This window comes from Zychaea mexicana (genome assembly GCF_025766255.1).
Source record: "Zychaea mexicana strain RSA 1403 chromosome Unknown BDB00scaffold_76, whole genome shotgun sequence".
Lineage (NCBI taxonomy): Eukaryota > Fungi > Mucoromycota > Mucoromycetes > Mucorales > Lichtheimiaceae > Zychaea > Zychaea mexicana.
The window spans coordinates 137,926-152,017 of NW_026516739.1; the positions used below are offsets into that span (position 1 = coordinate 137,926).

General features: G+C 42.9%; 7 protein-coding genes across 7 annotated transcripts; 4 read left to right on the top strand and 3 right to left on the bottom strand.

Moving 5' to 3' along the window:
- Window positions 1-2,431: 2,431 nt before the first annotated feature.
- On the bottom strand, window positions 2,432-4,000 carry BDB00DRAFT_790596 (fatty acid desaturase-domain-containing protein; the record flags this gene model as incomplete). Its single annotated transcript, XM_053120972.1, has 1 exon — window positions 2,432-4,000. One exon carries the CDS (start codon window positions 3,998-4,000, stop codon window positions 2,432-2,434), a length of 1,569 nt encoding a protein of 522 aa, XP_052976358.1.
- Window positions 4,001-4,869: 869 nt separating this feature from the next.
- Window positions 4,870-5,569, bottom strand: BDB00DRAFT_839591 (uncharacterized protein). The gene has a single exon (XM_053124709.1). The coding sequence runs from the start codon at window positions 5,465-5,467 to the stop codon at window positions 5,231-5,233; it is 237 nt and encodes a 78-aa protein (XP_052976359.1). The 5' UTR covers window positions 5,468-5,569; the 3' UTR covers window positions 4,870-5,230.
- Window positions 5,570-6,599, top strand: BDB00DRAFT_839592 (uncharacterized protein). The gene has a single exon (XM_053124710.1). It carries the CDS (start codon window positions 6,040-6,042, stop codon window positions 6,556-6,558), a length of 519 nt encoding a protein of 172 aa, XP_052976360.1. The 5' UTR covers window positions 5,570-6,039; the 3' UTR covers window positions 6,559-6,599.
- A 79-nt stretch (window positions 6,600-6,678) lies between these two features.
- On the top strand, window positions 6,679-8,477 carry BDB00DRAFT_839599 (interferon-inducible GTPase-domain-containing protein). Its single transcript, XM_053124711.1, has 6 exons — window positions 6,679-7,012; window positions 7,123-7,298; window positions 7,421-7,650; window positions 7,739-7,823; window positions 7,893-7,994; window positions 8,089-8,477. The coding sequence occupies exons 1-6, from the start codon at window positions 6,790-6,792 to the stop codon at window positions 8,332-8,334; spliced, it is 1,062 nt and encodes a 353-aa protein (XP_052976361.1). The 5' UTR covers window positions 6,679-6,789; the 3' UTR covers window positions 8,335-8,477.
- A 651-nt stretch (window positions 8,478-9,128) lies between these two features.
- On the top strand, window positions 9,129-9,821 carry BDB00DRAFT_839609 (uncharacterized protein). The gene is made up of 2 exons (XM_053124712.1): window positions 9,129-9,157; window positions 9,249-9,821. Exon 2 carries the CDS (start codon window positions 9,249-9,251, stop codon window positions 9,525-9,527), a length of 279 nt encoding a protein of 92 aa, XP_052976362.1. The 5' UTR covers window positions 9,129-9,157; the 3' UTR covers window positions 9,528-9,821.
- Window positions 9,822-9,838: 17 nt separating this feature from the next.
- Window positions 9,839-12,601, top strand: BDB00DRAFT_839613 (P-loop containing nucleoside triphosphate hydrolase protein). The gene is made up of 6 exons (XM_053124713.1): window positions 9,839-10,437; window positions 10,538-10,614; window positions 10,690-10,893; window positions 11,006-11,289; window positions 11,406-11,631; window positions 11,732-12,601. Exons 1-6 carry the CDS (start codon window positions 10,275-10,277, stop codon window positions 12,371-12,373), a joined length of 1,596 nt encoding a protein of 531 aa, XP_052976363.1. The 5' UTR covers window positions 9,839-10,274; the 3' UTR covers window positions 12,374-12,601.
- BDB00DRAFT_569498 (Yip1 domain-containing protein) lies at window positions 12,461-13,996 on the bottom strand. Its single transcript, XM_053117897.1, has 7 exons — window positions 13,523-13,996; window positions 13,354-13,432; window positions 13,248-13,290; window positions 13,039-13,158; window positions 12,817-12,953; window positions 12,669-12,727; window positions 12,461-12,604 (listed from the first exon to the last, which is right to left on the bottom strand). Exons 1-7 carry the CDS (start codon window positions 13,841-13,843, stop codon window positions 12,548-12,550), a joined length of 816 nt encoding a protein of 271 aa, XP_052976364.1. The 5' UTR covers window positions 13,844-13,996; the 3' UTR covers window positions 12,461-12,547.
- Between the last annotated feature and the right edge of the window lie 96 nt (window positions 13,997-14,092).

Consider the following 14,092-nt stretch of genomic DNA (forward strand, 5'->3'; position numbering starts at 1 on the left):
ATAATGGTCCATTTCATCTATTGTGGCTTTTAGAAAGCTGATATAGTGTCCTATAACCGTTCCTTTGCTTATTTGCCCAACACCATCTCCCCACTTTCTCTTTTTATTGTATAGAAGCTGAGGAAGTCTAAGGCTGCATTTGATTAGACCTTCAGCAGAAATCGCGCCTTAAATAGTCATTGTTGTCGCTCGTGTTTTGGGAACAGTGATCACTGCCGGTGTACCTTTCCTTGACCATGCCATACTACGTTTCAAATTAATATGGAAAGCAGACTCGTCAAGAAAGACACAGTTTCTCGTGAAATCCATGTCTGTTTTTTCCCATTTACGAACCTAATCCAAGCGCTCTTGAATCTTTTCTTCGCTATTCCGGTCTATGGGTTGAAGCCGAGCTTTTTTGAGAGACAAATTGCAATGTTGTTCTACAAAATCGAACAAGGTAGTTTTGGATACTTTTAATTCTGTAAATATTTGTTTTAACTTCTTCATTACTTCGTCCAGGACGACGGAAGGATTGACATCAATGCACTCAAGGATAGCGTTTTTGTGTTCCTCATGGAGAATACGAGGACGACCAGTCCTTCTCCGTTTCTCAAAGATGCTGTCAGGATCCGTCTCGTACTGTTTAGCCCATTTCTGTGCTGTACGAACGTGAATCCCAAGTTGTTTTGCAGCAGTGGCCGCACTCAAACACTTCTCAAACAACAATTTAAAGAACCTCACTTTGTCCTGATCACAGTAGCGTGTATAATTTCGCTTCACTGATGTTTCCCTCATAATAACATCACTACAAGGCTTTACCACTTCTTTTTTCCACCTGCATTGTCTCTATTTCTTTCTCGCTCTTTAGAGCCAATTGAGCTAAATATTGTGTATGAGAGCTCAACGTTTCTAGACGAAACTGCTCCTCATCAACAATATAATCCATTGGTTCAGGTCGACCATATTCGTCGACAACAGAGCCTTTCCCATTTTCAAACATGAATTGAATGTTCATAATCTGTGATTTCTGATGCAATTGTGAAAAAGAAATAAAACGAAGACGAGCATTTGGTATGCTCTTAAATATCCAAAGATGCCAAGACTTGTCCTACAAAATATTCTAGGCAGCAGGACATCTGATTTGTCAGCCAGGACGAATTTACATTTCGTACAACACGAATTTTGCTCTCCCGTCAGGCGAATTGATTTTCCATCAGGGCGAATTGATTTTTCGTGCAACCCGAATTTTGTTCTCGTTATTGGGCGAATTTACTTTCCGGAAAGAGTGTATTGCCAAAATATTAATGAACGATGATCTTCTTCATTATGTTCTATATTATTATACCTTTTTTATTTTGATTCTTACTTTCCCTCCCCATTTACTGACATTGTTCGTTATCGACTACGACACATATACAGCAGCAGTCTTTAGAAACTATTGAAATTGTTACGAATACCACATGGTCATTCATAATGCAGCAAATCTTATAGCTTTGGAATCACTTAATGAATGGCGAATACTGGCATTGTCCGTAGCTAGGATCCTTCATCCAGGCATATCGTTCTTTACCAAAACATTCATCACCACATGTGAAAAATTGGCAGAGTGCGTCGTTCGCGTTCCCACTTTGCCTACTACAAAACACTCCTCGCCGTCTTGCACTTTGCGTAGTTGATACAGCATGGGGCTTTCTTAACGAGAGATTCGCCAGTAGTCCCTGTGCGGCAATGGCCCCCACAATCATGGCCGTTTCATTTTCGCTATGATCGTGAGAATCGTGTGCATGCTCAGCAGCCCCTGAGTGAGACATTTCATGCTGCACATATCTATAATATTGAACTTCTTTAAAGTCTGCGGTCTTCATCATATTGGCTCAACCTTCTCCTTATCCTTGTCATAGTTAAAGGGGAGCGGTGCATTGTACATCCTGTCGTATATTTCAGCATCTGTGTTGTCCAAGCATAAATAGGGTGTATACGTGATAAGCAATTTGTGAAAAGGATTCACTTGAGGCAACATAAAGACAAGTTGCATATACACAATTGTTCAGTGTATAACCCTATGATGGTGAGCATATCTTCCAATAAGCATTTTTGGGTAACCATGCTGTAGAATCACATTATTTTGCTCACATTTGTATATCAATTGTTATATAGAGACACCTGCAGCCAAGGCACCGTCAACCTGATATATCCTCCAACGCCAAATGGATATTTGTGTCACGCCAAGGTGAGATAATTCAAGCGCCATCCATTAGGAAAAATCCAATACGTCCAGGAACCCAGTTTGGTTAATCGCAAGTTTATTTTAATTATACAAAGGAACAGTAAGCGAAGAAGATAATGTATATATAGAGCGATTAAAGTATAAATGATACGAAAAGGAGAAATGAAGCAAGGATATACAGAAAACATGGGACGAGAGAAGTTAAGGGTGATTTAAATTAGTTTAATGCGTGGTTTCCTGTTGGAGCTTGTCACCAGACCAGACGCCTGCATTGTACTTTGCCACGTCGTTCATCAAGTGAACTTGATCCGCTACTGATTTCAGCGCGCCTAATACAACGCCATTGCCAGTTGAAAAGTTATACATGTAATAATGCAGTCCAGTTTCTTTGCAAAACTTTCTGACCAGGGGCACACATTGGCGCAAGTTATGCCGGGGCAAGCGCGGGAACAAGTGATGAACAGCCTGGTACTGAAGTCCACCGTGAAACCAGTCAAACCATTCGGGACAATCGACATCCATGGTTGTGCGAAGCTGTTTGGCCGGAAACGACTCGTCTGGACCGAGATCTGCGGTGGACATTCCAAAATGCGACAGTGTGATTTGTACATGGAGTGGAGACGTGACAATGTACGAGATCATGATATAGGCGAAGACCATCGACCACGACGGCAAGTATGACAGCAAGTAGCTGAACCAGACGAAGAATACGGCGATGCCGGTTAGCTCGAGCTTTCGATTGCGGACTTCCTTGTCCAAAAAGAGATACAAGAACGACAGGCGATGCAGGTTGAACCGACCGAATGAAAGCACAAGATAATAGAGATGGTGCTGGTACTTTAAGAAAAATCGTGCGGGTGCGTCGAATTCTAATACGCGGTTATAATAGGTGGAATAAATATTATTGAAGAAACGTGTTGTGATGGCGAAAAACGGCATATGCTGGATATCGGGATCGTGCTCGGGATGGTTGGTGACGATATGATGGACGTTATGGTTCTTCTTCCACCAGCCGATTGAAAGACCACCGATAAAATTGGCAATCATAACGCCAATCAAATGGTCAATCTCGACACGGCCCGTGATTTCGTTATGGCCGGCATCGTGTGCTGTGAACACGAGCTGATGCCAGAAGCAGCCCATGAATACCGCGCTCAGAAGGAAATGCCACGTATCGTAACCACGCAACGCGAGCCAGAGTGACAAGTAGATAAACGTGACATAGCGACAGCATTCTTTGGCATACCGCCAGTGGTTGCATTTGAACAATCCGCGGTCAATGAACTCTTGCTCCAGTCGTCGATATGCCTGTCGTATTTCGAGTATAGTGAGATCCTTTTGGTCTTTTCTGTCCGTCTCTTGATCGTCTGCATGCTTTGCGTAAAGTTCGTCAATCTTTGCGTCGAATGCCTCGACACTCATGCTGCCCTGCCAACCGATTTGCATGGCGTCGTCATGGTGTCGTGTTGCCTTGGCAGCTGCTGTCGTCGTTGCAGTTGGGTCCAGCTTTGGATCCCGAATATAGTCCCCAATACAATAGTGCTTTATCATGCGTTCATATACACGTGGTGGATGCATTGACCTAATCTCATCGGTGACATCTTTGCCAAGAACGTGTCGAATGGCTAATTCACCGCCCGGATGCTTGTTCATAAATCGATTGACTTTGTAAATTTTGTCCTCGAATATAAAAAGGGCATCGCCGCTTTTGACACGTTCCCGGATCTCGTCTTGTGTAAGCCCATTACGGACACTGAACGTTTGGGTTTGGGTTTCAGTGTTGGGCGGCATAGCACGACAAACGACAAGAGCGAGAAAGGAAAAAAGAACGAGACTGAAGGTTTTAAAAAAAAGTGGGCCCAGAATTCTGAAGCGCAGGAAAAAGGGGGGCAAGGCACCGAAGCAAGTTTCCCCGCGTTACACACAATGGTTTTCGGCTGCCAGGTGGTCCGAGAATCGCTCGCGATTAGCTCTACTTTACCCCAAAACCACCCGCGCACATACTTTTTGCTATTTGCTTTAATTATCTAGTACAAAGAGCTTGGTGTGGAGAAAGGTTGAGTATCGTAAACGCCATCATCTGTCATTTTCTGGAGTTGTGAACGGGAAGTTCCCCTTGAGATTTTGAGGAGGCGTTACTCGGATGCATACTTCCCCTTCTACATGAATCCAAATAGGACGTCAGAAGTTCTATCAGCATTTCCCAGAAACACGGTTTGCACTTTCTCTTGATCACGTTATCAGATAGTGTGCAGAAACCACTTTAGATTTTTTTTACAGAAAAGCTCCAGCAAATAGTAGCAGTCAATATTTGCAAATTCAACCGAGAGATAGAGAGTGGTAATACAACATACAATATCACGGAAAAAAACATCATCTCTTGTAATCGTTGTAATATTAAATGACAGAACAATATTGTGAGTATTCGTCATTGTCAAACCAACGATACACTAAACCGCATCACTACATTTCAGTTGCCATTGGCGAGCACTCTAGTTAATGTGAGGGAAATAGATTGGACCTGAGCCACGTACAAGAGCTAATATACTTTGACCATGGGAATTATGAAAGGGTCGTACACGAACAGCAAAAAAACGGTGTAGTTTAATAAGCTCAATTCAATTTGCTGACGAGATACATTTAAAAATTTCATACAACAGCTAGCATCATCGTACATACTTCTTGTAGTCAGGTCAAGAAAGTATCACATCAACAAAGAAACGGACATGGGGATGGACATCAATGGAAATGGAAATAAATTTATATACCAAACAAATGATACGTGCTAAAAATGCTAAGCTATTTACAACAAAGAGACGTGCTACAATACATGTGTACAAAAGGGGAATGATAATGTGTGTATGAAATATGGATTGTGATGCTATGTGAAATGGTGGAGGTAAGGGTAGTATGAAGTTGATGAAGTTCGCTGCCCCAAAAAATGACGATAAAAGAAGAAGCGAGTGACGGATCCGTAGATTTTGGAGGAGAAAGATGCCGAAAATTGGATATCCACTGGTGTTATCGACGGCGCTGGTATCTATAACGACGAGCGATGGTGTATGGGTAGCCGCTCCACATCAGGACGAGGCGTGTGGTGTCTATAAAAACGGATGCTCCACCAAACGAAGGGCAGCTCTGGATCCAAGAGGCTGCATTGCGGGACCACAATGCTTCAATTGACGTCTGTGTATAGGTATCTAGAGGCGTCCAAGCTGATCCGGCATTATACACCCATTCAATAGCTGCGTTGGCCATGATCGCGTAATAAGAAAAAAGCAAGATACAAAGGGACGAGTCGGCTTGTTTGAAAACAACAAGAAAAGTGGATAAGATGATATAGTAAGCAGCGAGAGGAGGAATGATGGAAGTAGTTGGAATACTTTTTTACTTGTTTATATATACGCGAGCGTTGGACGATCCAAGAGCATCATCATGTTCGATATGTTTTGGTGGGCTATAATTAACATCAATCCATAGTCCAAGAGCAAACGCAAAAAAAACTTGATGACGGAATAGTGGTACTCAGAGAGAGAAAAAGGTTAATACTATTCTTGCACTGTGGCTCTGCATCAAAACATTGGTGCCACAGCCACGTTCAATAATGTGGAGAATTCCTCTTATATGTATTTTTATATAGGCCCTTGCATTGTTTTAACTCAAGCCACATCTACTATGTGGTTGGGGGGGAGGGGGGAATTGCAAGAACTTTGATCGGAGAGGGAGGCGCAGTGCGCATTGTTGCGAAAAAGAAAAAAAGCCGAAAATGCAAGTTCTCTTTTTTTGACCCATCCTCGGAACACCGAAAAAAAACAGGGTCCACAAGAAAAATGGGAGACGACGACTATGATATTAAACAACACCTTGATCTCGTAAAGCCGTGGTCGAACGATCTGACCGAATTCTTAGCGCGATATTATACCCTGCATTACCATCGCGATCTGGACAACAAGATCTATGTTCGCCAGGCACCCAACAAAGTGTGCATTCTTGGCATTACTGAACAGCATCCGGCAATACTCACCAACAAGGAACAATCGCTCAAACTGGAAGCTACCCTCGGATCCAACGCCAATGTGAAGCCTGACACCGTACTTTGCGAGATCGTTAGCGGTGATGCACGCTACGCCATTAAAGCCAACATGTATGGCAAATTACTTGAAATAAACCCTCGGATACTTGAAAGTTCCGAGTTGCTCCTCAACAAGCCAGAGACCGAAGGCTATTTGGCAGTCATCAAGTCTCAGTACGAGGATACAGCCAAGCAATTGGAAGCTTTTACTAGTGCTGGTGACACTACTACTACTACTACTACTGCTGCTGCTGCTGCTGCTGCTGCTACAAGCTAATAATAAAAAAAGAGAGTTTACCGACTTGGTTACGCAGTTGCGATCATCTGACGCCATGCACGGTGTATCCCGTGGTCCGGCACCCGCTCTTTCATAGTTTTTTTACATGTGCTTTCGCTTGCTTTTCTTTCGAGATCTTTTCCTCTCTTCCTTTTCTATTCCATCTTTCTCCACATTACACGACCTTTCTACTCCTTTTATTTATTATTTGTATCGATCGTCGAAGAGGATATGGGTCAAGCAACATCGAGCGCACTTGCTCACAAATCCAATGTCTTTTACGACTATGATGACTTCTCGAGTCGATTCAGCAAAGTCGCCTTGACCACGGCCACTGTTCCTGTTGTAGTCATTGCTTTCCCGATACTCAACGCTTACACATTTACCAAGGATGAAATGACCGGATTTAAGATGCTGGATGGGATCATTGGTGGTCTGTTTGGCGTGATTGGATGTTTGTATTTACCTTGAGCTCGATATAAAGAGAGAGAGAGAGAGAGAGAGCGTGCGTGGCATTGTTTACTTTCAACGGGACAGGGAATCTTATATTTTGAGTTATTTCAGGGCCACTTTCTCCGTTCATTGCGTGCTGGAACGCGTTTCAGGCTATATTTAATGACGGACCCCCAGAACCTCTTCCGATCCCTCAAGAAGTCAAAGAACATCTCAAAAAATACTATGGGCTCAACAGTGAATCGTTTTATAATGTCGCTGTCGTCGGTATGGCAGGCACGGGCAAGGTTATTTTCCTCTCTCTTTTTTTCATCATATGTCAGCCAAACGGCACATGTGCCCCATTTTTCCATCATACGTTACGTATTACCTCTACTAAAAGAGCAAGCATGACCTTGTATGTATATAGAGCTCATTGATCAATGGTATGATGGGATGTCATGACGGAGATCCCCGGGCTGCAAAAACGGGTGAGATTGATACAACGAACAAGCCAAAGGGCTATCAGCATCCGGATCTCCATACAATGATTCTATGGGATATGCCAGGAGCTGGCACATATGAAAACAGTGCCAAAACATACTTTGAAGAGAAGTTTCTGTATGCTTTTGATACATTGATCATTGTCAGTGCAGAAAGGTAAAGCAACAACACCACAACACGGAACTTCGTGGCCTGAAATTGTACGACAAGGATTGTAATGTTTATGGGATACACAACTTATTAGGATGCTGGAAACCGACCTCGAGATTGCCAGAAAGGCAAGAGAATATCGTATCCCGTTTGTGTTTGTCCGAAACAAGGCAGATCAGGTATTTATAGAAGCTTTTGTCGGTTTGTCCGTGGAATGTGGTTTGCTAAATGGATGCTGTTGGCAACAGGCGATCCAGTCCAAACTTCGAAAGAATCCTGCTGTTACTGGAGGGTCAGAGGAAGAAGATTTGAAAGCTTGGGCTGTTGCTGCGGGAGAATTGGTTGAAGAGGTAAGTTTCTTGGTCACGGGAGAGAAAGAGCAAACAGTAACACAAGCAATAACGCTTAACACGTTGGATTCATATGGCATAAATTCTGTTTTAGGTCAGGACATCGGTATGGGCTCAGCTCAAAGCGAGCCATATCAGTACTCGAACGCTGTTTATTGTTTCTGCGTGGAATCTTCAAAGCTTTGTATGCATGTTGGATCAACAAGACAAAAATGACGGGAAGAAGGTGCGATTAATCGATGAGGAACGCTTCATACGGCGCGTTGTGGAGGGTGTGTTGTACAAACGGCGGCGTACTGAGAAGGCGAAAAGGAGGGAACAAAAGGCAGTAAAGAATTAAAGAGTTTAAAAGGATCATTATCATTTGCAATCTACTAGCAGGTATCTTATACACCATATGTAACACTTTTATATTACAATTACTATTACTCATTTTTGTACATAACATACACATAATTAAAAAGCTTTTTCATCGTTTCCGTCATCATCAGTTGGCCAAGGTGTGAGTGTATATGTATATGTTTTCCCGGATTGAACAATGTGATCTCGCCGTCGTAGTATGTCCTTGCATATGATCCTTATGGGTCTCTCACCATCTATTCCTATACGTTGATCATTTGACGTGTGGCAACTCACCAGTCTTTAAATAACATGTGAGAACATTTGCATGTGTCGCCTATTGCCGACAGGCTTAGATTCGAGGATTGCAAAAATGTTGCATGTTTGCATAGGACTTTGGCTTAAGTATATAATCTAGCAAAGATAGGTATACCGTAGGATAACAATTCCATTCTAATATCTCAGTCTCATTTATGAAACGTGCAACATGTCACCACCTGCTTACTGTATATGATTTCTCGGATACACATTACTGTATGTGTTTTGTGGTACACTAATCATGGTGGTGAAAGGATTGAAGATCTATACTGAGCGTACATAATAGTGATGTTCAGAACAAAAGGAGTAAATAAGATTATACCTTATGTGTGCTGTCGTAATACTCAAAGTACACTTGCGTTGGACTTTTGACAGATTGACTCTTTGATATCATCCTGTCATGAGTGCCCTCGAATTCTTTTTCTAAAATGCATATAATAGTATCGTGTAGTCATTCAGCGTCGTAAATATGCCATTGGTTTTTTCCTAATTATACTGTTTTATTAGTAAGGCCCACTAAACATTTGGTTTTACTTCTAGAAAAGACAAAAGCTTTTATACTAGACATGTTGTTTACTATCATATAATATGTTGTAGATGAACGTAGTAACAAGTGTAGCTCGGGAAGAAGACGTCTTTTTGCTAATTCTCTCGGTACGTTTCTTCACGCCATTTTTGCGTACTGAAATCAAAAAGTTTAGTACGCATATCATTTACATAGTATCAGTTTTAGAGAAGGGTTGTATGCATATCGTGCGCAGGTTTATTCTAGCTATTGCTGCCTGCTTTACTACTGTATACCAAGGCGTTTCCTTAAAAAAACGCATTATTTATAGCTGCGAGATTCGTCTTTTCAATGACAACAATAACAGCTGAATAGATTAAATTACGTTTCTTATGCTAGTATCAGTTACAAAAAACAAACGTATATCTGATAAGGCCAATAAACTCAACGTCGTGCTGTCGCTGATATCACAGCAGGAAGTTTTTTTTCCCGCTCACCCGCGCGGGAAGGGTCAGTTCAAACCACGAAGAGGACTGCTGCGGGAATAATCGTCGGCTACTAGAAGCTTCCAGAAAGTCGCACGTCACGCTGAGTATAAAAGACGAGCGGGCACATTCCAAGCTCAGCAGGGCTCACAGAAAGGTATAAATAGGGGCGGTTCTTGGGAACTCAATGAACCGCATCCTCTCTGGCCTTTTGGCTAAGATCAAGTGTAGTATCTGTTCTTTATAGTTTAACAACTATAATGTGGAACATTGTTCCACTCGTTGTTAATCTAATTTTTTCCTCCGGGTCCTTCTGCTCTGGCTTGCTATCAGCGGGACCACAGGTGTCCGTGGCCTGACACTGTCAGCCGTGTGACGCCGACCCCATCTTTTATTCAAATAAGAAAATGATAAAAAAAGTATCCATTTCGCGTAGATTATGCGGAACAAAAATTTTCCCATTTTTTTTTTTTTGGCCTAGATACCCCTCCTTCATGCGTTGAATTCCCGCTTTCGGGAGGGGCGGGTTAGTGCTTGTATAACCCGTCGACCAAAAATAATAAAACGTGTTTTTGCTTTGTGTTCCTTTTTATCTTTCGCTTTGTCTATTTCGGTTTGTCTGCACATTGCACCATGTCTTTACGGCTGAGAAAGAACGGGAAGGGCTCGCCTGCTCCCAGCAAAACACCTACTTCTGCCTCTCTAGCCGATGATGAGTACTATCAGATTATCGAGGGCGTTAAGCGCACCTACAACCAAAAGATTCGTCCCTTGGAGATAACTTATAATTTTGAAGGTACCTTTTTTTAATTTTTAATACTTCATCCCGTAGCAATATATTGCATCCGTCATTAAAGGGGAAAAAGATATTTAGCTAAAACATTTGAAAATAAAAGGATTCCACTCATCACCATTGACGAACTCGGATATTGAGGCAAAGCCCATCGTGTTGCTTATTGGCCAGTACTCGACTGTAAGAACCTGCTGAAAGAAGTAAGGTTAATCGAGCGAAAGAAATTGTGCTAAAGTCTCGATATTTTATACATAGGGTAAAACGACGTTTATTCGCTACTTGCTCGACAAAGCTTATCCTGGCGAGCATATCGGTGTTGAGCCGACGACCGACCGCTTCGTAGCAGTAATGCATGGTGCTGAGGATCGCATCACCCCGGGCAATGCAGCAGCAGTAAACCAAGACTTGCCGTTCCGCGGTTTAAACCGGTTCGGTCAAGCCTTTTTGTCACGTTTCCAGGTAATATATACTTGCCATAGCGGCCATGGCGTGTTATTTTGTGCGCGGCAGCTTTTCAAAAAATGGGGGTGGTGTTGAATATTGTTTTCTTCCATTGTTATTATTATACTAGGTATCGCAAACGCCTTCACCCATCCTGGAAAACATGACAATCATCGATACTCCCGGTATTTTGGCTGGCGACAAGCAGCGTATCGAACGTGGCTACGATTATACTGCCGTGATCGAATGGTATGCACAACGCGCCGATCTTATTCTGCTCATGTTCGATTCGCATAAACTAGACATTTCGAACGAGTTTAAGAACGCCATCCATTGTTTGCGCGGTCAGGAAGAGAAAGTACGTGTCATTTTGAATAAGAGTGATATGGTCAATCAGCAGCAATTGATGCGTGTGTAAGTGTATTTATCCCTGCTTATGTGTGTCGGTCTCTGTGAACTTTTTGAGGAGTCGATTACGTAAAGAAGAACAAGAATAACATTCATCCATGTCCATTGAACAAACCAAACAGATATGGTGCTATGATGTGGTCGCTCGGCAAGGTCGTCCAAACGCCTGAAGTCATGCGTGTCTATCTCAGTTCCTTCTGGACCGAGAAGCCGCCAAACTCTTTTGAGGATTGTCGTGATTTGATCGAAACCGAGATGAAGGACCTGCTGCGTGATATGAAAGAGTTGCGCCGCAATGCTGCTGTCCGCAAGATCAATGAGATTGTCAAGCGTGCACGACTGGCTAGAGTAAGTCAAAGAAAGGTTGGGAGAGAGGAGGGAGCAATCCAAAGATAAAAGTCCCCTGGTTCTGAGACAGCCACTTTATATATTCTATCGATTGTCACAGGTCCACGCCCTGATCATCAGTCATCTCAAGAAGGAAATGCCATCGATGTTCGGTAAGAAGAAGAAACAAGAAGCCTTGTTGAACAACTTGGATCAAGAATTTGTCAAGATCCAACAACGATACCATTTGCCTGCTGGTGATTTCCCGAACCCGGAGAAATTCAAACAAAATCTGTCGGTGTATGACATGGACAAGTTCAAGACCTTGAAAGAGGAGCTTTTGGATAAAGCGGATGAAGCCCTGTCAGTTGATCTGCCTCGCCTCATGTCCCGCTTCCCGATGGTCAACCCGGAGCTGGAAAAGTCGCAACGGAATCCATTCGAAGAGTTGGGTGAGGGCGAGATGCCGCCATCGTATTGGGACTTTGCATCCGTGGATAAGGCAGAGTATATACCCAAATTCCACAGCTTGCATCCTCGTGAGGGTAAAGTAGGCGGCGCGGCTGTCAAGCCTGTGCTGATGGACAGCGGTCTGCCCAATGATATCCTTGCCCAGATTTGGCGCTTGGCTGATTTCGACGGGGACGGTTACATGGACGTTGACGAGTTTGCCATTGCTATGCATTTGATCAAGGCGTTCAAGAATGGCGCCGAGATTCCAGAAAAGATGCCCCAATCGTTGCTTCCTCCGAGAAAGTTTTAAAATACCCCACAAACCCCCCCCCACCTTTCCTTCACCTGCTTAAAGCGCACAACCCTTTTTGATCACTTTTTAACCCACCATGTTCCTGATAATTTTACTTTTTTTATAATCCTCGTTCTCAAAAGAAACACCACTCTCCTTGTTTGTTCCTGCACACTTTCGAAAACTTTTTATTTATGAAACCAAGATCAGCCAGGAAATGATAAGATAAAAGAGACATAATGGATAGACCTATTGTGCTTTTGTTCAGTTACCCCATGCTTTTGTGTGTGTTCTGCCTTCCTTTCTTACTTACCGCCAGCGCACGCCGGTTGCGCAAATGTACTTCAGACTCTGACAAGAAACCAATAGAAGCTATATCATCCACACACAAACACCCAATGTAAGTTCCCCTCAATCCTCAGCATCACTTTTGAGATTACAACTTTTCTTTTTCTTCTTACCATAAGTGGACCAGAGAAAGGTAGTAATAGCCAAGGGCAATCGCACCCAGATAATGTCAACAAACAATGCTACGACTGCGGCAGCAACAAGAGGAAACAGACAGTAACCAAGGACGCAGACAGATTGGAAAAATGACCTATTAATGCAAATTTGTAATTTTAGTAAAAAAAAACAAAACAAGTCGTGGGCACTTGTACAGTATTAAAGCATGTAGAACTTACACTGCACCACCTAGTAGCTTGGCATTAAGCGTGACGACGGCTGCACCGAGCCAGACAATGACAAACACGCCCGTAAAAATGGATACGGCTTGTTCTCCAGGTGCACTTCCACTCAATATTCTAAGATCCAGCAAAGAATGAAAAGGATTGCCTTTTTATCAATTTTTCAAGAACACGGTGTATGCGAGAATATATAAACAAAGACTTACATGGCCAAAGAAAGACATAAAATGAGTGGTCCCCACAGATCCCCTATAGAACGCACCGTTGTTAATAAACCGCAGTTTTTTTTGTAATATCATCAAGCATATTTACAGTCTCGTAATACGTTTCGATCTCCTTTAGGATGCAATACTTGTTGAAGCTTTTTTGCCACTTGTTTCAAGTCGCGTAACTAGAGGGAGAGAAAATAATTGTGAGGTTGGAGTCTACACGCAGGGCTGTTGCTGCCTCAACCATAGATAATCCTATGGGCTCAATTTACAATGGTGGTAGAAACGGGTTCATCCAACGTGTCTTGGCCGGAATAAGTTGCTTCGTGATAGAAATGGTGTGGAGGAGGAGCTGATGACGACGACGTGGAGCCAATGCTACCACTCAGTTGCTGGCTAGCATGATTATAGGTAGTGTTGGTGTTGTTATTGGAGGCAAAAGGATTGGCTTCATTAGATTTTGCTGCACGCGTTGTCGATTGGCCAGCCAAGTCCAAATCCGGCTCAACATATAGTGGTTCACGGTCAGACGACGAAGCAAAAGGATTGTTGTAGAGATCGTCTTTATTATCGGCGCTACTTGTAGAAAGCATATTTTCTTTTTAAAAAAAAAAGAAGGGCACAGCAAACGTGGCAAGAGCCTCTCCATGCCGCCATACTGTGTATAAAAAAAAAAGAGCGGGCTGCGACTCAATTTTCTTCTGCGCTGAGCGGCATAAGAAGGCTATTCGGTTGCCCCAGCAGGGTGACAAAAAAGACCTACAACAAATAAGAATAAGAAATAGTCCATAATTATGAAATAAGCTGCTAGCGACTTCCTAGGGGAGGGAGGGGCGGGTGAG